The sequence below is a fragment of the Phlebotomus papatasi genome, chromosome 3 (genome assembly GCF_024763615.1).
Source record: "Phlebotomus papatasi isolate M1 chromosome 3, Ppap_2.1, whole genome shotgun sequence".
Lineage (NCBI taxonomy): Eukaryota > Metazoa > Arthropoda > Insecta > Diptera > Psychodidae > Phlebotomus > Phlebotomus papatasi.
In genome coordinates this window covers 65892408-65916725 of record NC_077224.1, presented here as the reverse complement: position 1 = coordinate 65916725, position 24318 = coordinate 65892408, and the positions used below count along the sequence as shown (strand labels likewise).

General features: G+C 35.5%; 2 protein-coding genes across 4 annotated transcripts in view; one reads left to right on the top strand and one right to left on the bottom strand.

Annotated features, from left to right (window-relative positions):
- Positions 1-66: 66 nt before the first annotated feature.
- LOC129806746 (dynein axonemal heavy chain 8-like) lies at positions 67-18648 on the bottom strand. The gene is made up of 9 exons (XM_055855518.1): positions 18013-18648; positions 17035-17843; positions 15409-16453; positions 13818-15287; positions 9805-13757; positions 8103-9739; positions 5661-7783; positions 4322-5167; positions 67-619 (listed from the first exon to the last, which is right to left on the bottom strand). Exons 1-9 carry the CDS (start codon positions 18646-18648, stop codon positions 158-160), a joined length of 12981 nt encoding a protein of 4326 aa, XP_055711493.1. The 3' UTR covers positions 67-157.
- Positions 18649-22990: 4342 nt separating this feature from the next.
- LOC129807631 (nipped-B protein) overlaps positions 22991-24318 on the top strand; it is a 42818-nt gene continuing 41490 nt past the window's right edge. Inside the window, exons 1-5 of one of the 3 annotated variants that reach the window (XM_055857023.1) lie at positions 22991-23099; positions 23496-23600; positions 23678-23760; positions 23826-23997; positions 24063-24184. In XM_055857023.1, the coding sequence (XP_055712998.1) occupies positions 23694-23760; positions 23826-23997; positions 24063-24184 (361 nt within the window). In that variant the 5' untranslated portion in view covers positions 22991-23099; positions 23496-23600; positions 23678-23693. The remainder of the gene's footprint in view (positions 23100-23495; positions 23601-23677; positions 23761-23825; positions 23998-24062; positions 24185-24318) is intronic. The other 2 variants (XM_055857024.1, XM_055857025.1) reach the window with 2 other exon arrangements.

The window sequence follows — 24318 nt, the reverse complement described above, 5'->3', positions numbered from 1 at the left end:
GCACACACTCAGTGGCCACCCTGTACTCTTCTCACAGACTCCGCCCAATTCACAACTTTTCAATGATTTATTGTCGCCGGCAGTTGCTATTTTTTCCTGTAAATATTTACACAATTCCCCCACCATCTCTTCACATGAACACACACACACATACATATCAATTTGACTTGGTGATCAGGGCAGTTCCTCTAAGAATCCAATTGGTATCCTTCTCCTTTGCCTTCTTCACAGTCCTCAATCTCAATGTCGTAATACAATGCTGCCTCCTACTTGTCCTATAAACTGGACACTCATAGTAGTCATAATCCCTTGGTACTTTGCCAGATATTGCAAAAATGTGAAAAACTGGCATTTGGGTATAAATCAATTTTGACTGAGGGTCACACAAAGCCGAATTTTTACGATCCCAACCAGCTCCTTCGAGTACTAAACCATGAACTAGGACTCCCTCCTTAACAGCTTTCTTGCAATCACTGGCAAACATGTTGAGCACACTATTATCCAAAATAACACTGTCCAGGGGCCAATCATTGTGACGTTTGACACCTTCTTGACGAATAGCTGTTAGGAAGCCATTGGGATTGAATAAGCCAGCAAACCAAAAAAGGTTAGGTCGTCCCTATAAGAAAAACAAACAATTCTAAATAAAGACAATGTAGAAGGGCCTCTATACACTAGAGAAATTTATGTCCATATATTTGACAGTCTTTTTACTACACAAGCGCAGGCAATTTGCTTCAATATGGACATAAAGTTCTCTAGTGTATAATAGCCTCTACACACTAGAGAAATTTATGTCCATATTGAAGAGTTTTTCCTACACAAGCGTAGACAATTTGCTTCAATATGGACATAAATTACTCTAGTGTGTAGAAGCCATAAGTCTTAAGTTAAGTAAAGCATGTATCGACACTGAAGGTCGGATCGTCAAATGGGCTTAAGAGGCTAAGGGCCTCGAAGACCTGAGGATTAGTCGACAGACGGCTTAGTGTAATTATATTCGAAATAATGATTAAATTACATTTCCATAATTTTCTACTAAGTCGTCTCTCGGTTTAAGTCGTAAGTGTGTCTAGGGCATAAATCTGTTCCATTCGCATTTTGCAAAATTTCGTAGTTAGAGATAGCGAACAATTTTCCAAAACTCATTTTGGAGGAGCATCCGACCTTCAAAGTCGATACATACTTCACCTAATTCGCGTTTGTTATTACAGCGTTCACAAAGCCATAAGCTATAAATACAAATAGAAGTGGTGTAAGCTAAAGTGCCCTTGCTCGACCTGTTCCTCGTCTCAACCGGTAGATTTACTTATTCAATTTATTTATATTTGTTATAATATTTTGCGTATGATTTAACATAATTAGGTTAATAATTCCATGAATAATACGATCCAGTGACAAATTCATAGAAATTGACAAAATTGACATCAAACATTCAAAAATTGACCCACCGGTCGAGTCGAGGAACCCGGTCGAGCGAGGGTACTTTACCTTAGATAAACTTTGTTAAATTTCATAATTGTTTATTTTAAAATATTTCTCACAACGTAATCTCGCAAAACACGTAAGTAATTCCAAGTGGCACTGCATAATTACAGGCGACAGTCATGAAAACGTAATTTAAACGTCTTTAATGCTCGTTAGCAGCAGAATTTTAAATTTAAAAAAATCAAAGATTTTTTTTGTGCAATAAAGTACCAAAATTTCATCTTAATACGATGAGAAAGTGGTTTTAGTACATATACTTTTCTACTTCGGTTTTTCTATTTTCTATTTTTACAGGATACATGTTAGTATGGAAAGGCTTTCAGCTTCGCAAATCCTCTGGCTTTGAACACTTCATATTTTTCCCATATTATTTTAATAAATGTGACCTAGTGGCAATATATTTAATAGCTAGTCACACATTTTCTGAAAAAAAATAGATCAGATTCATTAAAGGAATAAAAGAAAAATACGAAGTGTTCGAAGCCAGAGTGTATGCGATTCTTGACAAAATTGGCAGACGTATTCGATTTACTAAGTGCAATTTGTACATTATTGCAAATTTGGCTAAAATCGATATTCGAAAAAGAACTTGATTAGAAAGTCAGACATCTTAGTTCTTTTTTCCGATATCCCGCTTTTAGTCATGACTTTAAAGGCCCTTAAATTATGACCAAAACCGAGTAAATTTATGGCTGACTTGATAAAAATTTTCGTTGTGAAGATCAGTTTTAGCTACTTGGGTACTATCAGGCTTACTTTTCCTTCCCTATTATACAAATATAACGATTGAATGGGACTGAATTAAAGGAAAGCATAAAATTTCATTAAATAGTAAATTTATAAAAAGTGAAGGGTAGGTTGGAATTAAATAAAATTCGTAAAAAAATAGAAAAAAAAACTTTAAAAAATAAATATCGCTTAAATTGTTTGAAAAATATGTTCTATAGTGACGCTAAAAATTTGCTATTAGGAGAGAACTGGCACGTTTGAGACACTTTTTTTATGTTTTGACTTTAAGCATTATTTCTAAAACTCAGAAAATTATTTTAAAATTTTGCATTTTTAATTTAATTTCTCAAATTTCTGTTTCCAATTATATTCCACTAATTTTAGGCATTAGAAATTTACTATTAGCATTTCTAAACTTACTAAAATTTAAAATTTCTAAAGTAGCATTTAGGTTTTTATTAGCGAGGCTCAAGGTAGAGAAAAATCAATCTGGAACCTCTTTTATATCAGAATATAAAAAAAAAGGTTTCAGCATATTTGTCTGCAGATTGCTAAAAATGGTCAGTAATTAATTTCCATATATGTTAAATAATGCAGTTTCTGCATGTAAAAATAGTAATAAATAATTGTTGATATTTAAATTAAGGACTTATTAAAGATTGTAAAGACCTCTTTTCGTTTCTTTTAATTTGATTAAGGGCACTCAATGGGTCAAGTGGTAGAGCCCTCGTTCTATGATGCAAGTGTCCCGGGTTCGACTTCCCTCTAGGTCACCAGGAATTTTTCTGGCGTTAAGAGGTTCGAATTGCATCCAGTGAGCTTCACTGCACTTGATTCCACGGGACATGGGACTGACAACCCCATCCCTGTATAAGAAAAAAATAATAATGGATGTCCCGAACTCCCCTTGTGGGAAGGCCTTGTTCCTGTAAGGAACGTTGTGGCACCATTATTGTTATTATTATTTATTAAATTAATTTGATTTTCTAACGTTTTAGGAATACAATGTCCCCTTCATCTGAAAATCCTTTTTTTTTAAATAGAACCAAAATTGTTCAAAAACGTTTTATAGACCTGATGAATGGAACATCGAATCACTGAAACAGTAACGAATAAAAATTGAAAGAGACCGAAAGATCCCCAATAAAATGTAAAACATATTGTAAAACCGAAACATACAACCAGAGAAAGGACATTTCCACCGTTTAGTCCTGGTGGTTGGAATCAACGCTAAGACCGCGGTGGACGCATAGGGAGATGGGAAGGTCAAGAATGAGATGAAATAAATTCAATTCAATTCAATTCAATTCTTAATCCGCCTTAATCCAGCCACTATACTCTACCAGACCGTACTTTTAGTTGAAAATTGAGGATTTATGAATTATCTTAACGTCTCAGATATCGTTTCTGATAAATTTTATATTTTTTACTAACGAAACTGGGGATCTTGTGGTCCAGTGGTTGAAACGTCAGCACTTTGGCAGAAAGATCCCTATCTCGACTCTCGAAATTCTAAGTTTCGAATCCCGCACGATGAAAAGATCTTGTATTTGTGATAAAATATAATAAATCTCGAATAAACTGGGGTACTACCGATCATGGGATAGTGTGGTAGTATCGAACATAGATTTTTAATTCTACATCAATTGGACTATGTCGACAATTTCTTCACAGGACAAGGATCCCTATAGTATCTATGAATTCATACAGCTTTTGTCCTTTAAAATCTAATATCTAACTGAAAAATCGCAATTGTTCGGCAATGCCCTAGTTTCCCCCAAATGGTTTTGAACAAAAAAAAATTAAGTGCACATATTCAGATTCTACATTACGGGGAGATACTCTTGTGCGACCTACAATTGATTTAAAAAATTCTTCAAACAAAAATACATTATTGGTTTCGAGTATTCTAAAAATCTTCCAAAAATCTAATGTTTCTATCCTTAAACGTTTATCATCAAATTTTATTTTAAATTGACAATTAAAATAAAAAGGATGTAGGCTGTTATTAAAATGGCCATATTAAATTTGTTTCCATGTTCAGAGAGTTAAATATAATCAATTAATTATCCCTTAAATGTTGAGAAACACTGAGAATACTCACATTGAAGCACCAAGAGCGAAGAAACTCATTTCTCTTGAGTAAGTCCCCAAACCAGAACCCGAGTCTCTCAGTTGTCGGCCAACTACATTTCTCCCACGCCTTGGGAATCTTTCCATCATACAATGTGTCCATGGTATCTTGCAGGGCAGCACTCATAACGATCATCCCATCAATTGCCAAAAGTAAATCCTTCAGATTCTTCCCAATAACTCCCAAAAGGTACTGCATGGAGTTAATTTCTTGTCTGAGGAATATTGCCATTGGATTCAGTATATCCATTTCCACGAGTCTCAATTCAACCTCATGCATATCAAATTGGGCAGGAAGTTTTTGGAGTAATTCCTTTGTTTGACGTGTCACTTGGGACTCTCTGGACTCTCCATCTCTGGTAGCTCCACCAGCACCTTTTGGTTGAACAGCAAGGGCTGTATTGAGAATATTTTCAACAACCATAACATTGTAATTAATTTCTATATTTCGATGAAGTCCACATATTTCTGGTCCATCTGCCTCATCCATTTTCTCAAAATAATCCAAATAGTCTTCTTTGGTTTTTAATTTAATCACAGGATATCCAGGACGAAGTTGAAAGTCATCCTGGATGATGGAATTTTCAAACCACATTTGCGTGAAGGCCGTTAGGAGTCTCTTATCCATGTTGTCTGTAACTCTTCCACCGAAATGAACCTGACTCAGCATGTATCGAATTGCAGACCAATTTAGTGAACTGACTCTTGATTCCACTTCCTGAAGATGATTCTGAACAAACATACAACTCGATAGCCAGTCAGCTGAATTAAATTCATAGGGGATATTCCATCCAATAGGGCCGTATTTTCTTCGTTCCTGATTTTTGAAAAAAAGAAAATTATCAAAACCGTTTTTTTTTTAATTTTAGGACTAGGGTAAGTGTGCCAAATTTTGGCATAGTTGCATGCAAGCGCCAAAGTCTCAAGTTTGAAATGTAATATCTTTAAAAGAAATTATTTTTTTCATTCCTTCTATTTAAGGAATGTCGCTTAGAACCTTGTAGACAGTTTATCGTCTTTATTTACTTTAAAATCATTCTTAATACATTTTAAAATGAATAAAAATATAGACATAGCTTTGGTGCCCTATTTCGGCCACCTTCATTCTCATAGTTCCTTGCCCTTCGGGAATTCTTCCAATATCTTTTTCACGTCATCTCGTTTGTCGAAGCTACATTCTTTTGTTATTCTTTTGCATTGTATAATCTCTGGATTAATAACTAAAAATTCATGGAAATTTGAGGAACAGAAATGGTGGCCGGAATTGCCAGCTGGCCGGAATTTGGCACACTTACCCTATGTATATGCACCTGTACAACGGTATACATGAAAGATATGGCATAAATAAGGGGAATGTAGTATTTCGAATTCGAAAAGTCCAACATGTCTTGAGTTAAGTTTCCATAGGTCATCTTCAGTCCTGCTTTAAGTCCAGAAGGGGGATCATTGGAATACTTAATGGATATCTGAAGTAAATTAATCGGGTATTTCTCATCTTCAGCAGATGTTATCCATATTCTCGTATTATCTGGATAATTTTGGTGTTTCTCTTTCTCAGTCAATTCCAGAAAGAGTTCATTCATGTAATCCAACGCCAAATGCGAATTTTGAATAAGTAACCATCCACCTTCCTCTGACATCACATTCTCGTAGAGCTTTCTGGCTAAAATCTCTTGACCCTGACCCATTGAAACACTATACAAAGTTACTTCATGTTTCCTTGCCAGTTCAGTAATGTCAGCTGTTGGATCAGATCCCATTGATAGGAGACAAATAAGAGGTGTTACAGCCGAACTTTCTTCACAAAGCTCATTGAAGCTAATTAGGATCGGTTGTAGAAAATCACTGCCCAATGATTCATTAATATATTTCTGACTTTGACTGAGAACGCGATCAGGACAGAAAGCCTTGATCAATAGAAGCTTATGGAAATTATTGAGATTCTCTCCATTGCTCAATTTAAAAGGAATGACAGCTTTTTCTGGATTAGCCTTTGAATACCAACCCTTCCAGGCATTTTCTCTAGCCACCATGTCATCAAGTATTGTTGAGAATTTTTCCAACGTAGCCAGTTCAATAGTACTGAGCCAAACGTTATCTTGGAGCCACTTAAAAGGATTTTTTGGTACGCTTGATGGATCAATAGCAGAACCACCTTTCAAGAAATATCCAAATTCCAAAGGATCTACCTTCCCCGATTGAAGATCAATTTTTAAGGCCATAAGAAGAGCAAAAGTATATCTATGCTTCTCGTATAGACCCCTACTTTGATATCTGAAGATGTTTATGGTCATCTTGTTGATGATAGACAAGAGTCTCGTTGTTAAATTTGTCGATGGTTTTGCTTGTACTAAGGATTTATCAATTATAACGAGGAATTGAGCCAAAGATGTTCGGTACATATGATTGATTTCCGGTAGAGTTGAAATAAGGAAGTACAAAATACTTCCTCTCGTGGCAATTGATCGATACTCTTCTCTTACACTGTTAATCTTCACTTCGGTCTTCCCCGCACTGATCAACTTCTTTTTGATATCAATTGAAGTTGCTTTGCTGTTATTCAACATCTCAAGAAGAGTTAAATCATCCAATATACTCCCCTCAATTGAAGATAGTTTCTCAAGTAGATTCTTCTCTAACTCCTCCATAATTCTCACATTCTTCGTAATATCTTCAATTAATTTCACCCGTTCTTGTTCCAATTCAGCCTTCTCGTAACGAATCACACGTCCAAGAAGTTGGTTCTCAAGTCCACTTATTGTTACTGTAAAATCAACAATAGTTGTTATGGAGGAAATTTCTGGGCTATAGAATGGATTTTCCATCTTAGTTGTGATGTACAGCCTAAAATTCTCATTCCAAGTCACTTCCTTGTCCACAATGACAACTTTAAGTGTTGTACCACTCTTTACGAGATTTTTATCCAGGACATTCGTCAGGCACGGATCAATTTTTTCATCAACATCTTTCAGTAATACAACATGCCCGTTTTCAATGGCATTTTCCATCTTCATTTGGAAGTTTCTCATATTCTGCTGCAGAATAATCAGTCCATTTTTACTCTCCATCTGTTCAATCCAGGATACTCCTTGAGATTGAGGATCAATCAAAAGTGGATACTTATCCGATTGAGTCACTAAGATGCCATTTTGGATTGAAAAGTCATCATCAGGAAGACCAAAGAGCATCCATTCACTTACAACACTTCGATCAACTGAGTAGTTGACCAAATTGAAGGATTCCTGATGTGGAACTTGATATTCTTCAAGTTTCTTCTTTAGCGTATTCAACACCAAGCTACGGAATTCTTCATTGAAAGCTCCGGCATATGATAAGAAGCCACAAATGTAGAAGATATCACCGACTAACATCTGAATTTCATCTTTAAATTGTTCAATTCGTTCACTCCAGCGAACTTTTTCCTCTCCAAGACCTAAAGTTAAGGCAAAAACAAAAATACGTAAATATACCAACAGGGAAGTGTAATGCAATAGGGAGATGACCTTTTTCCGGGTGCGTCAAGAATGCAGATCCTATCAGAGACCAAACAACAATGTTTTTTCGCCAAAGCTTTCGACGCGACAGTGTGCCTTCTTCAGTCGCGTCGAAAGCTTTGGCAAAAAAACATTGTTGTTTGGTTTCTGAAAAGATCAGCATTCCTGACGCACCTGGAAGCAAGTCATCTCCCTATTGCATTAAACTTATTCTTCGTCAGTTATTCTATTGGCATACTTAAGAAAGATTCACAGTACCTGATATCAATTGGGATGCTGCATCCAATTTATTCTTGCACTCTGTAGCTTCTGCCATAACAACTTCCTTCCTTGCCATAGTTTCGTTGAGTTCTTTTTGTATAACAGCCAGCTCATTTTCTGTTTCTTTAAGCATAGTTTCAGCTTTTTCCAACTCTTTCAAAGCTGTTCGATATTTAGCTTCCTGAATAACTAATGCAGCTTTTAGAGGAAGTACTTCCCGATTAACGGCATAGTACTTAGTCATAGCAATTGTCCATGACAACAAACCAGCCACATTTCCGCAAGCTAAATTTGCCGCAGCAAAATTATAACTCTTATATCTTAGATACGGTACAAGGAGATCCATTGTTTCACCATTGATCCGATCTTTATTGAAGTTCAAAAGTCTCGGAAGGAATTTTGTACTAGCCATGATTTTTAAGGAAGTCTTGTACGAAGCATTCAGAAACTTCTTCTCCTTATCAAGAGAGACTTTTTCAATTTTTTCATTGAAATATATGAGAACGGCATCCATGATAAGGGTAACTAAATGAGGAGGTTTAGCTAGTTTGCGAACAGTTGAGATATCAGTTGATTTTATAGTCAATAAGGCTTGGGCAGCTTCTTCTAGTGCTGGTCGAGCATCTTCAAGTTTCTTTTCAGCAACTTCCTTATCTTTCTCAATTTCATCCACCAAGACTTCAGCTTCAGTTTTGATCACCATTACTTTATTACGAGCTTCTTCTGCCACTTTTGTAGACTCCTCAACGAGTTTTAGGGCTTTATCTGCTTGTGCTGTAGCTTGATCGATATCTTTCTCCTTGTCTAGGAGTTCAACTTTAAGAATTTTAATTGCATCTGCTGCGTCAAGGAGTTTCTGAATTCCACCTTTCATCCTGTTGGACATTGTCTCAATCTGAAGTTTCTTCTTTACATACTGTTCCTTGTAGTTTTCCAGGAAATTTAGAAATTTCTTAGGGATAATGTATACCTTTCGTCGGAATCTCTCAAAATACTCATCTGCAACTCCTTGAACAATCCCATGAATATCAGTAATAGATTTTATAAGATTTTCCTTAGCTTTGGCATCACAGATTATATCAAAGTCTTTCAAAATATGCTGAGCTACTGCTAGTCTTGCACTTTCTGGCCAATCTTGAAACCAATCAATGGTGCATCCCGACAATAAGCCTGGAAATTTTATTGTCCATGCCCTTAGGTTGGTTCCAACAGGTGAAAAGCAAAGGACTAAATGAAAATTTTTCTTAGCGGAAGACATAAAGATCTGAATCAATTTCTCAAGAGTGTAGACCGCTTTGGGATCACCTGTCTTCATCAACGCCGTTGACAGTTCATTAGCTATATCTGAATACTCTTCCTTGGAGAAAAGATTGGGAATTTCACCAGAAGTCAGAAGATTGTTCAAATAGTCCAGAAAAGTTTCATCCACAGCATCAGCATCTGTAAAGAGAAACGTGACACCATTGCCTAGCCCGGCCCTCTTGTAGGCTGTCTTTATGTCTTCAAGGAGATTTGTGGTATTATATCCAGTTGTAAGAGTTATGCTATAGAACTCATATCCCGCAATGAATGTAGCTAGTTTGGTAAGACTTCTCTTACCGAAACCACCAATGCCAACAAGCAAAGCATTACCCCTGAAAATTTACATTAATTCTATAAAAATTCCTATGTTGTCTTTTAAAGATAATCAGAAGTTTACCTTTCCATGTTGAGGATCCTCGAAATGATAACTAAATGTTTTAGAGCATCTTGAAACAGAACCAAATTCAGCTTTCCTCCACGAACGCTTTCATTGAATTGTCCCATAAACATTTCTATTTTCTTGACACAATTATCAGTGTTCTTCACTTCTTCGTAGACCTTAGGTACTTCCAGTAAGGCTTCGTTATCTATGTTCTCGCTATCAGCTTCGTCGACTTCAGGGATGTCTCTCAGAAAATTTACGAAATAGATATCATCATCCAAGGCTTCTTCAGATAAAGTTTTCACAAATTCTCCACAAAGATCTTTTTGAACATTAACAAACCATTGTTGATCCTCAATAACAATACACCGATCTGCCATTACTCTTCGTGTTTCATGGAGCCAGAGTCTTAGCAAATTCTCAATTGTCTGACATTCAGCTGGTTCAATTTGAAGGATTCCTTGCCAAATACGAGAAATATCCCTAAGATTGAAAACATAGTGGAATTTGGCGGGAGACGGTAGTAGGTTGTCCTTGGTAATCTGCCATAGTTTTCTCGTCATTTTGACCAAAGTCGGGTAAAAGTCTACGATTTCACTTGTAAATCGACTAGGATGGAAGTACCCCTTAGCTATTTCAGTAAATATCCTATCGATGGAATTTTCACTCGGTAATGCACATGTGAAAATCGTAAACTGTCTCTTCAGACGATTTGGTATATCATTTTGTCCGCCACCGGGATTAATCATTGCAGCTAAGAATTGAAGATCGTGTATTTTATTGAACTCCCCAAGTCTTGTCAACGAATAAAATCCATCAAACTCCATAAGTTGACGAACAATTTCATTTGTAGTTTGATCACCCCATTCGTTGATCATCGGCATGTTCAGATCATCAATGAAGAGAGTTAGTTTCTTGTGTCCAGGTGGACCATATGTGGTTCCAGTTCTCTTGTCCACATTGCCCTCAATAGTCCTTTGAAACATATCTGGCGTAGTTAGGGAAGAGAAGTTCAAAGTTTTCGTTGTGTATTCCTCAGGATTGAACGTTCTCATCAGTTGCTGTATTGTAATGGTTTTTCCAGTCCCTTGCTCTCCAATCAACAAAACCGACTTCTTCTCCTTCCAAAGAAGTTTTAGTAGATAAGTCATCTGAATACTTTCTACATTAGGAATGATTATTTGGGAAAATCTCAGAGATTCTCCAATTGGTTGAACATAATCTGCAATATTGGTTTTCCAGTGCTCCCACTCTCCTATGTCATTAATGAAGAAATCAAAAATCGACTGGTCGTCAGAGACTTTTGGCCATGGTAGACTTGCTGGATGATTTTGAATATACTTCTGCAATTTCTTTCTATCATTTGTATCTAGTAATGCTCCCAAGGACCAAATCATTGAGTATAGAGCAAGCTTCTGGACAACATCCTCTTCTAGGATACCAGATTGAGACTTGATCAAGCAATTCAGAATATCTGTGCATTGTCTAGCATAAGCATTTTCAGTAATCTTCATTTTCGGAGATAACTTTGTAGTAACAAACTCCAAGAGTTCTTTGAAACTTTCATCAAAGCATTTCTTAGCCGGTTTAGCAATGTGTTTCTTAGTCTTTACTTCCCAACTCTTTAGGATGTCGGACCACTTAAGAACTGACGAACTGAGGTAGACCATTCCAAGTCGTGATACTGTGGCTGGTGAGGCATTGTCAACATTGTCAGCTTCAAAAATTAACTTTGAATTGGGCGACATGACAATCCTATCACCATTTGCAAGAGTAAGGGTCTTGTTGTCATCGAGAACTGAATTGAGATTTTCAATCCAAATGGTATCCACTGGTCCATCCAGAATAAGCCAGAAATATTCATTGTCTTTAACTTTGCTGATCTTACGAAAGAGTATTGAAAAGATACCGTCAGTCCATTCATTCGTTGCTACATCGAGTCTTCCAAACATTTGAGCTGATGTTATGGATTTTGGATTCATCCTCATGGTCTGATACTTCTGTCCAATGTTTCCGAAATGTTCAAGCAAAGCTTTCATAGCTGTAGTTTTGCCGGTAAATGTTTCTCCCATCACCATTATGCCATGCCTGACCAAGCAAGTCTCATAGAGTTGCTGCACTTTGAGATTCCAATCCGGAGCATTTATCAAGTTCTCACGCTTAGTGTATTCCTTTATTGAACTCTGAAGATCACTGTACTGAGATTTGTACAGCTTTACATTTGGAAAGAGATCATGGATGAGAGATAGAAATATGGGTTTATCTTCGGCAATCAATTTAGATAGGTTCATATCTGTAAGTACTCTCATAAGAGTAGCCTGTTCACTTTCCTTGACGTTAGAACGTTTTTGAACACCAAGTGTACGAAGAACTGACAGGATATTTCTCAATCCAAAATCATAATGAATTTGAGTGGATAATTGATTTTCACATAATTTGTAGAGAGTGAAGAACTTCCGAGCCAGTATAATGTTCTCTTTGAAGCCACAACTTGCAAGTTTGACCCGTATAATGATCTGTCGATCTGGCACCATCATCGCAACTGATCTGAACATGACTTTAAGGTTTTCCGGTAACTCCTGACGCCCAGCATATCCAGGATTCATTGTAATAAATATACCAAATTCCATGTTCAATTTCAAGGATTCACCATCACTGAAAGTGAACTTTTGTCTACCTTCCTTTCGTGCATTTAGCAGGATACCTATTTGTTGAGCCGCAACAGAAAGGACAGACAATTCAATTCGGTTGAACTCATCGAAACATCCCCAGGATCCTGATTCAGAAAGTCCCTTGAAAATCTGTCCCAATCCACGAAAATCCATTTGATCTGAGCAATTGAAGACTACAACATACTTCCCAAGACTCTTTCCCATATCCTTAGTAGTTTCTGTCTTCCCAGTTCCAGCTGGACCAGCAGGTGCTCCTCCCATATTCAAAGAAATAGCCTGAGCCAATGTTATATAGCAACGATCGGTAAGAGGAGTAATTACCAAACGATCAGTAACACCAAGGTATTCATTCTGATAGTTGAAATTGACATTTGTGATCTTGATAGCAATGACATCGGTTTCTTCAATAAGGTAGAACCTCTGTTGTTTCTGCCATTCAAAATTCTGACTACTGGTTACCTTCATGCTATAAAGCGTCTGAAAGATATCCCTTTGATGAAGATGAATAGTAATCATAGCTTCATACTTTATCCTGTCCAATGGTGTAAGTTCCGATGCAGTTTGATCAATCAGTTGATTTAGAAGTTCTAGGAAAAATATATTAGTTTGCTTCATAATGGAAGAATCATATTTACTCTTCCTCAGGGCTAACTCTGATCGTTCTGTCCAAAGGATTTGAAGTCCTATTATTCCCATTTGTCCGGTATATTTTTCAAATTCCGTCACAAAGTTGAATTTCTTCTCGACAACTGCTCTAGCCATATCTGCAGCAATAATCTTAATGGTATTTTGCATTTCTTTGAGCAATTCTCCAAGCCAAATTTCAACACTATCAGCACACCCTACAAGTTTTATTAAGGGAACCTTCTCTCCATTTGTCGACAGAATGGCTTCAATTTGATCTTGGGTGTCTTCTTTGAAACTCACTTTCGATATACCATCAAAGAGACTGATTAAATGTGGCTGAATAGCTTTAGGATCCGTAGATTCACCAAGGATTTCAATTAAGATGGCATCAGAAATGAAGAAAAACCTTGGAAACAACCTTCTCTTCTTCTCCAAGTAACTCGACAGTGATTTTAGACAATGTTCCAAATCTATCATAATTATGGGAAAGACTGCTTGTAAATCAGGATGTGTACAACATTCTACAACTTTATCAATTCCAAGTGCTCTGTAGACAATTCTCGAGAAATTCAAATCAACATTTGAAAAGAGTTTTGCTTCAACGGGAAGTTGGCGGGATATATCGCCACTCATAAATACCGCTTCAAGATAGAGCCATAGATTTTGAACCTAAAATTTATAAAGAGTTAACTTAAAGAAAATTTTAAGAACTGTTTTTTTGTAAAGGACCTGAAGCCACATATCTAGATTACTGCTGGTTTTTGTGAGCTTCTCTATCCAAAGTCGGGTTCGTTTCATAAAGACCTCATTGTATCGATTGGCAGCCAATGAATTAAGTACCAAAAGGGTGTCATCTAGTTGTGCAAGAAGATCCTGAGTTTCTGTTCCTTTTAGCAAAAAATTTCCACGACCCTTAAATTCTGCAACGGGGAAATTCATGTTAGTCCAAGTTTCGTCAATTTGACGTAATTTTTCCTCAATTTCTTTTTCTTTAAGAGCTGCTATGCCAATATCTTCAATTTCATCTCGGACTTCAAGAATTGAAGCTTCTAAGATTGTGCCAAGAGTAAATTGATCACTGTTGATGTCCAATGGGATCTTAAGACATTTACTGAGATTGTTCCAATGATGATCCTTCATTGCTTCGTTGCGCAAGAGATCTATCAACGGACAAATGTCATTCATCTCTGTTAGTTTCCTTTTGAGCTCTTCATAGGCTTTCCACTGTTTGAGACTAGAAGGTAGTCTTGTGAATCTACTCTGGATTTCTTTAAGTTCCTCCATTAATTTCTCTACATTGACTTCAAACCACTTTGTTTGACGGTACTTGGTATCCAGATTTTGAATATCATTGTAGAGATTGTATAGTTTTTTGAGAGATTCAAGTTCTTTTTTCCTCACAATAACACTCTTATTTTCACTCACTGGAAATCCATACAACTTCTCACCACTCTGAATGGTCTCGTAGAGCTTGAAGATCTGATCAAAACGAGTTGAAAACAGGAAAAGTCGATCTGATGCAACTTTTCCAGGTATTCCTGGTATAAGAGGTCCTGAATTGTGATACTCTTCTTCAAAACTTTCCCATTCCTCTTCAAAATCCTTGGTTTTCTGCATCAAATCTGCTTCCATACGATCTGAAATTTCCAACAATTGCTTCCTCATCTCCTTTTCTAGTATCATCAATTCGCTATGACTTCGATCAAGTTTGTATATTGCATCAAAATCACCCTCAGGAACGATATAGCCATGGGACTTTAGAAGATAGAGAATCTCTGATGCCATATCTCTTTGTTTAACTATCTCTATGTCGGTTTCCCTAACAATTGTCAGGCATTCAAAGACCCTGTGGACATCATCGATTTCTTTAAGAGGTCTTTTGAGAGTAGTTATATGTTTCTGAATAGACTTATCTAAATTGTTAACTTCCCTCTTGATGCCTCGAAGAATGTCTTCATTGAGATCTTTCTTCCAATTCCAGATTTCATACAAAATGCTATCCATTGCCTTTTCAATTGATATTGTAAGAGGGATTGCATCAAAAGTACGTGTTTTCTGGGTTTCAATATCAACTACGGCTTCTGAAAGTTCATCAAGAATCTTTTCTACTTCAATGGTTGATGGTTTTGATTGGATTATTTGATTGTTGATCTCTTTCTTATTAAGGGTCCAAAGATATTCATAGTCATTTTTAAGGTCCTAAATTTATAAATTTAAAAAAAAAATAAAATTCAAGCTTTTGAGTAAATTCAAAATTTTGTACGTCCACCACCGTCTTAGTACTAAACTGAAAAAAAACTTCCAAACGTTATTCACTTACCTCGATCAATATTTGTACATCCTTCTCCAGATCCAAATAAAAATCCCCAAAAATCTGTGCAAAATCAATACGTTCTGCAATAAAAGGGGACACATTTGTTGGATACAATCTTTCCCATTCATTGAGACGCATCTTCTTCCGTTCATTAGTTTTTGCCATCAAGCCCCAAGGTTCAATATTGTTGAAGAAAAATATCAAATTATTGAGAATTTGATGAATTCCAGCTTCAATCTCTTTAACTGTTGGTTGCAAGGAAAATTCATAGGAATTCATAATTAAATCAGCTTTAATAATTGGATGAATTGTTTCGCTTTCTTCATATCTTTTGATGAAGTATTTCCTGAGGAAGGTAAGGGTACTTTGAAAAGCATTAACGAGGCTCGTTAAAAATTGATCAAAGAAAAAATTGAAGACATCCATGCAAGATCTATGGAAGAATCTCACATTGAAGATGATTTTATCAAATTCTTTGTACAGGAGCAGAGCTTCATCCTCTTCAGATGGCAATATGACCTTCCTGGGAAGATCAGCAAAGTCAATCCAGTCATACTTGTCAATTGGTAATCGTATAGTTGTATCACTATCTTTTGAATAATCTTTTGAATAATCTTTCGCTTCTGTCTTTATGAGAAATTGTGGTTCATTCTTTGAATTGAGTGCTGGAAAATCTACTAAATCGCAAAATTTCTTGATCATATCGATTACCAACTTTTCGATCAAATTCGATTTTGAAGATATCACGCTCTTCATATTGTTCAAATGATCCACATTCATTTTTCTGATCTCATCAACTGTTAGCGCAACTTCTGGAACCACAGCTAGAGTTATTTCCGATATGTCCTTTAGATTTTCTTCAATGATGAGTATACGATCATTAATCTGTTTGACATGGTGTTCAACATTGTCTAGCACTTTGTTGAGATCAGCGATAAAAATTGGAAGGTAATTGGACATCCAGAAAAGAACTGTTTGTCCCTCTATGAACATTCGGTCAATTTTTTTAAGATGAGGAGTCATTATGTCCAGGAAAACCAAGGGAATTGATCTGGAAATTTGAAGTAGATTTAATGTAAATTTAAAAAATAATTCTAAATATTACCTTCGTAATTTCCTATCTTTCTTCACGCATTCTAAAAGGGCATCTCTGTTCGTCAAGAGATTGGTTTTCGAATTTAGAAGAATTTTTGAAATTTTTGGAAGTTCGAAACCCATTTTCAACATTTTATCCGACTCACAAATTGCTTGGTAAATTTTGTCATTGAAATTGACGGAGTATTCGGATTCGGTTGAATCTCTGATGAAGACTGGATCCTTTAAGACTGCATTGACTTCTTCAGTTATCTTCAATTTCCACTTTTCGTAGATATCCTTTTCCTCAATCAAAATGATGTCTTTCAAATATTTGAATCGAAGCATACAATCTATCAATGGTCCTGCTATTTTCCCAGAATGGTAGTCAAGAACGTTTGTTATCGGATCTTCAACGGATCTTAACAAACTTCTTAAGCATGCAATTCTTTTAGAAGAACAGTTTTCTTTGGAATGATACCCCTTGTTATAACTAAAAGATATTCAAAAAAAAAGACTTATGCATTTTAATTTATGGTATCTTCATTGAATCCTTACACATCAAAGAGGTTCATAATTTCATCTTCGAGCTTCTTCACGACTTCGACATATTGTTGCCTGATACAGAGAGCTTTTAAATTAAATTTTTTATATTGATTCAAAATCAGAAGCATTGAACTTGAAGTGGGACATTCTTTGATCTTTTCTATCATCATTTGAGAAATTTGCATCTCGACTTCTTTGGTATCCTTCAAGAACCTCTGATATTGTTCTTCAAAGTCTCTGTTGTTGCAGTCAAAAGGTGAAAGAGTAGCACTAACCATTTCTTTAAAATTACTCTTCATTTTCTTAGAATATCCTTCCATGGAAGACATCCTTATTCGATCAAGAACCGCAAAGGATTCCATGATATTAAGGATTTCTTCAATGTGTAGCATCTTCTTCATCATGTAAGACTTCTCATGGAAGATACTCTGCAGTGAACATTCCCAATCAGCAATTTCATTGTACTTCTCTTCAAAAGTTGTGAGTAAATGTCTCGAGACTCTGATCTTTTCGCAAACTTTTGATTTGTCCTGGGACCACACAGATCCATCTTCACCCTCAATGTAATTTTGACATGCCAAAACCAATTGATTTATGAAAATTTTTACAAATTCACAAATACTCTTGGGCTTTCCGTAGTATAGAGACATATCATTGACATTTTTGATCACTATTAAGAGACTTCTAAATTGATCCAGAATGTCCCATGGAGACTTCTCATCGAGATTATGGAAGAATTTTGCAATGGAATTGAGAAAGGTATATTTATCATCTGCTTTAGTGCGAGAAATATGCAAATTTTCTTTAGTTTTCTTCCATTCCTAAAAAACCAAATTAAATTTTCAGCAATTTTTAATACTTTCAAACATTCTAATCACAGAAATTATTGACTGATTTTTTTAAATTACTAAAATAATAAAAAAAAATAATAATAAATAAAGATTTATGTAAAAACTTTTATTAAATTATCAATCTTTTCAATTTTTTTACCTTTATAAGGCTGGATTTTGCCAATGTGAGGCATTTTTCAACATTTACAAATTCCTTCTTCTTGATTTCATCTTCAACAAAACTGTACTCAATGATTACACTTCTCCAGTGCTTCAGTTCATCAAGAGGACTCGCCCCAGGAGGATCTTTGTAAATCTGATGACATTTTACGAGAATTGTATTAATCTGTTTTAACCATTTCAGAAAAATTTCCTCAATTTCAGCCACTTTCTTGGGCATATTCGACGTTTCTTCAATCACAATGTCTACAATCAGAAAGCCATTGAAGAGCTCATCATCAATCTCGCAGATTGGTCTCTTTTGAATAGCATCATCTATTGCTCTCAGATCATGCACAATATTGAGAAATTTCTTATTCAGAGATCCTCTGGCACTTCCTAAAGAAGCCTGAGTGGATCTGATGTCATTTTCAACGGATTTCAGAGGATCAGACTCCAGATAGCCGTGAAAGTCGTCCAGAAATCTTGTCAACAATGTCTCACCAGTTTCAAGGGGTTTGAAAAATCTCGAATAAATGATATTCTCATGATTCCTAATGGTGATTTCTTCTTCATTATTCACACGATAGATCATAACACAGGATGGATGAAGATTATTTGGCTCATTGTAAGACATAATGATTCTCTCACTCCTTTTTTCAGCATCTTGCCATTCCATCAGGGAATTGTATCTTCCTGAGTCTTCAGGAGCTCGAGGAAATATACTATAGGTAAAATAAATTACCAAAATCCCATGCTTTGCAAAGAAATTACTCATAAGGTTGACATTTTGGTCAGAATCCAGGTAACCAGTTAGAACAATTGAAGGATCAATATGAAAATGCTCTGCAATGGTTTCGAAGACGATATTGTGTAAGGGAGTGATGGTCCTTGCTCTTTTCATGCGACCATTTCTATAGATTCTCTGTATTTATAAAAAAAGAAGTGAAAATTAAAATAAAATAAATTAGAAAATTACACGAAATCCAAGATTTTAATTAAAAATTATAAAAATATTTTAGAAAAATAAATAAAACTTATATTAATAATCTAATTGCAGAGAAATACTCTGTCTTCGAACGTTCATACCTTCGAATAATGTGAATTTTCTTTTATTTTTCTTAAGAGAGTTACACATTTCTATTAAATATTAGTTATGTTATTACCAATTATTGATAGTTATGTAATAATTATGTGTAATGGCCTCTACACACTAGAGAAATTTATGTCCATATTGAAGCAAATTCCCTACGCTTGTGTAGGAAAAACTCTAAAATATGGACATAAATTTCTGTAGTATGTAGAGGCCATAAATCTCTTAGGAAAACTAAAAGGAATTCATATTAATCGAAAGCGTCAACTTTCGAAGGGAGAGTACTTTCCCCTAAGTATCTTAAATTGCTCCTACAACATTTCTAAAAATAAGTGTTCAATATATAAAGTCAACCCAGAATGTTTCTAAGAATGGATTTTGAAAAACTGTTATAATCAATCTGATAAATTCCAAAATTAAGCACTTTGATTCTAAAATCAACACAGAGGGTTTCTATAAATCTTACATAATTTCTAAAATCAATCCAGAACTTATGAAATTAATAATAGATCTCTAGTATTGACCGTTTGGGAAGATAAAATCAATTATTTAAAGGGGTGAATAAGTAGCTCTCACAGAGTGTACTGTAAGCGACGATCGGAAAAATAGTGTCGATAAGGAGCTAAAAATCTGTAGATTGGCACAGTTTGGCCAGAAATCGGCAGATCGGCATGGAATCGTCAGATTGACACAAGATCAGCAGATCAACAAGAGATCGGCAAATCGGCATCATTTTTTGAAGAAATCGACAGATCGGCATTTGAGTAAATCGTGAGCGGGACAGTTATCTACCCCTTCATTGTTTCTAAAAACTCTCTTCAAATTTTTCTATCTTCAGATTTTTTAAAATCAATCCCATATTTTTCTAAAATTAATCAACTTTATTTACAAATTTAATCCTGTTTAGGATAAATCTGAGTTTTAGAAGTTATAATTTCTAAAAATAAGTTAAATTTAGATAAATCTGCTCTTATCCGCAATAGGATTAATTATAGAAACCATTTCTCGAATCGAAATTTCTCTCTGTGTAACTTAATGTAGACCAACATTAATTTGAATTTTTTTGAAAAAATGAACAAATTATAATAAACACATTTAAGGTCTTGAAAATTGTCTTTTTGTAAAATTATGTAAATAGATATAATTAAATGATTTTGAAATAATAATTTCCAAGTTACATAAATGTAGTTCAATTTTCTAATCTTGTAAAAAATTATTTTTTCTCATAAGTTTTGACTATATCGTCTGTTGCGTCGACCATTGTCGTAGGGGGGAAGTGGGACACCTTTGAAATTGGGATTTTTCACCTATTTTTAAATAAAATTGAGCCTTATCGTGATATAATTTAGCTGCACAAACAGATTGAGAAACTAAATTATATCACGATGAGGCTCAATTTTATTTAAAAATAGGTGAAAAATCCCAATTTCAAAGGTGCCCTACCTTCAAAGGTGCCCCACTTCCCCCTATGGTATGCTATTCCAATCAAAAATGGACAGGCTAATTCTTTTTTCTAAACATTTTTTTAATACGACTGTTCTCAAATGCTTCTGCATAATTGACTTTCTTTTATTTTGGTTCCTGTTATCCTGTTACAAATTTCAAATTACATAACGTGTTCTATGGTTTTGGAACACGACGTGGACTGGGGGAAACAGTCGTGACAACAACCAATAAAAAGAAAAGTCGATTATGCAGAAAGACTTGAGAACAGTTCTGTGCCTTAAAAAATGTTCAGGTAAAAGATTTTTCTTTTAATCTTTCACTGAAATAGCGTCATAATATATCCAGAGGTTTTGCATACGCACAAGATTTCTTTCGAAAGACTTGCAAAAATGCTGTATCATACAAAACCTTTTCAGTCCATTTTTTCGGTTAATTCTCGAAGCTGACTATTCATTAATAGTTCTCGGCTTATTATTTTTTTATAAGGTGCTCTGTTTGAAGTCAACTCATAAATTGTAGTTCGAAATAAATATAAATATTTCGAAATAAATGCATTTCGAATTTACCGCCCTAAAAATTGCATAAATTTAGGGGTATTTCACATAGGGGGAAGTGGGGTTATATTGAGCTGTGGGGCTAAATTGATATACAATTTTTTCGCATATTTCTAAAGGCAGCTGATCTTTATAATTGTTTTATTTGGATTCACAATTGTTTTGTCTATCTAAATTATATTACGTAAAGGCAAAGTTTCCTTTAGAAATATGAGAAAAACTCGAATATCAATGTAACCCCACAGTTCAATATAGCCCCACTTCCCCCTAAGCAAATTAGCTCTCAATGATCAGCAATTGTAGGGGGAGGTGGGTCTATTTTGAGTTGTGGGACTATATTGATATACGATATTATTTACTGGAGGTCCCCGGATTATGCATATCGACGGCTCCATTCAATACCACGCTAAGTCGACTTAGCTTTCTATTACACTCAGTTCCGGCATTATGCACTTCGGGATTATGCACCTGACGGAATTATGCACATACAATTATGCAATTCTGCCTACCATTGGAGGTCAATTTGTGAAATTATTCTTGAAATACGCCTGAATGTATACTATGTCGCGACGCGGGAAATTTGGAAACACTAGGGTAAAGTCGTACAAGTTGGACAGGGCCTTTTTCTTGATAAATTTAGTACTTCATTTTTCTTGTATATTTTTAATGCTCAGTTTTATAATTTGATTCCTTGTGCTTAAAAACAAATTTTGTACTGTATTTATCAAGAAAAAAAAGCCATGTCAAACTTGTAACACTATATCCAACTTATATCACTTTACCCTATGCCTGTTTTTCAGAATAAAACTTTAATTTCTTTTAAATTTTAAATATTCTAACCATTTATTCAAGAACTCTGTCCAAATAGTATACTGTTTCTTGATGAATTTCTTTTAAACAGTTGAATCGTTTTATGAACAGTTGGCGCTGAAAATAGCCCAAAAAATTGGCGTCAATAACATTTTGCATATTTTATTGCGGTTTTTTAACTTCTAAAGAAATTTCCTGGGGGTATGCAAAATTTCTGTGTGCATGTAAAGCCGTTTCGCCCAATTTTTTCGGGCCCGAAAATATGCATAATCCTGGGACCCCCTGTAACTTATATTTCTAAACTAAAGGAAACTATAGCCTTTAATTGCCTCTACACATTGGGAGCAATTTTTGTCAAAAATTGCTTTTTTGAAGGAAATTCCCTGCAGCGTTGTAGGGGGAAACGTCAAATTTCTGTCAAAAACGCAATTTTTGACGAAAATTGCTCCCAATGTGTAGACGCCTTAACGTAATGAAATTTAGATCTGCAAAACAATTGTGGAACTAAAAACAATAATTGTAAAGTCCAGCTTCTTTTGGAGATTATGTAAAAAATTATATTATCAATGTAGGCTCGTAGCTCAATACAGCCCCACCGTCCCCTACATTATGTAGCTCATGTGCATAATCATGGCTTATCCTATTGTTCTCTAAATGATTTTGTTAAGTTTGGTTTTGTAAAATATTCTTAAACTATTAATGTATAAATGTTTAGTTTTTTTTAATGCAATTCGAGACTTTACTAAATTAAATTTATTATATGAAAAACTCCCAGTAAAGAATCTTCAAGCCAAATTTTAACGTAAATAGAGACTTTACTAACCAATGTATCGGTAAATCTTGTAGTCTTCCGTACTCCCAGCCATTTCTGTACTTTTTTTGAGACCACAAATCCTTGATGGAATTTTTTCATCCTCTTTTCGTGATAAATTTACAGGAAAAAGATAAAACAATCTTCTCCCAATTGAAAATCGGTTGAAGTGTGGTTCCTAGGATTTGATTTCAAATTTCCTATTTAAATGCATTTTAATGGTTTTTCAAATCTAGTACTCCAGGAGAAAAAACCCGTCAATGGCCGTCAAGCTTGATGGCATCTGGCAATTTTGTGTACGGCGGCCATTTCTTAAAGTTTTTTGTTGTTGCTCGTAAAAAATTGAATTTTTCGTAAATTTGGTGAAAAATCAGGTAATTTTTTGGTGTTCTTGCGGTAAAATGGGTGGTTTTTGTTATGTTCTTGATCATGGTGGTGGAGATTTTGGTTTAAATGGGTGATTTGTGTGAAAAAATCCAATTGCAATTTTCTCGGTCAAATGTCATTTTCTGGCCACAACAAAATATTTGTCAAAAAAACCTCAATATCACGGAATTTTACCACTTTTAGGATGATTTGGGGATGAATTAGCCTTCTGGGGTAACTGAGGAAGGATTTAATGTACATCCGGATAGTGGGCTTTGGCGGGATTATGAGAAATTTGAGAGATTTCACCTGAGATTTATTGTTCGTGTCAGCATCAAAGTATATGAACCCAATTTTTGCCATTTCTTTTTTCTCTTTTCATGGCTTCCTCCGTTCCAAAAAAGCGAGTTACACGACTGAAAATCAAAGAACCAATGTAAAATGCAAGCAATCGGACGTCAAACGGTGGAAAATAGTGATTTAATCTGAAGATTGTCGGATTCCTGAGAGTGAGTTTTCATAGTCCGGAAATCGAAGGAGGCTGTTTATGATGCAAAAAACAATTTTATTTTATGGATTTTTTCAGGTTTTCGGTCGGGAAAATGGGAGACAAGGATATTCCCAGTGTTCCCATTACAACACTGGCCGGATTGACCGATTTATCTGACTGTGAGTATATCTGGGAGACAAAGAAAATCCGCATTTGACCTGCTTTACTTTTCTCTGTCTTGCAGTACTCAGTGAATTACCAATAACTGATCCGGCTCTTGTCACATCGCTCCTGGACAAATCTCTTCTGTTCCATCCGCGCGTGGCCGAGGAAGCGAGAAATCTCCTGGCCATGCAGGATGCCAATAGGGTCCAGCAGCTCGTGCGAGCCCTTGAGCAAACCAATGCGGATCACATGTAAGGAAATCAGCCCAAAACTCCCAAATAGAACCATTAATAACTTCCCTTTTGTGCAATTGCAGAGAAATTCTGGATGAATACAATGTTCAGGAATCGAGTTCGGGACAGAATAATGTTCCAGAACTCCTTCAGGCCATCTACAAATACAGGCCAAATGTCTTTCAAGAGGGAAGATCATCCTATGGTAAGTTGATTTTTCTTACCAGAATTTCATCCAGACACATTCTCTTCATACACAAAGAACTCCAGTAATTTTGTTCGTGGCCCCATTTAGAGGCCAATTTCCCGCGAGTGCCACGCAAGAGAATTCTTGAAGTT

Bases quoted from the DNA above. Each gene is read 5' to 3' on its own strand.
- LOC129806746 (XM_055855518.1), bottom strand. From the start codon at position 18,648: ATGTCTTACAATGAGCCAAATAATCTTCATCCATCCTGTGTTATGATC. The intron at 13,758-13,817 runs GTCCTTTACAAA...TATAAATTTTAG, and splicing joins ATCTAGATATGTGGCTTCAG to GTTCAAAATCTATGGCTCTA. The intron at 7,784-8,102 runs GTACTGTGAATC...CCTTAACTTTAG, and splicing joins AGCATCCCAATTGATATCAG to GTCTTGGAGAGGAAAAAGTT.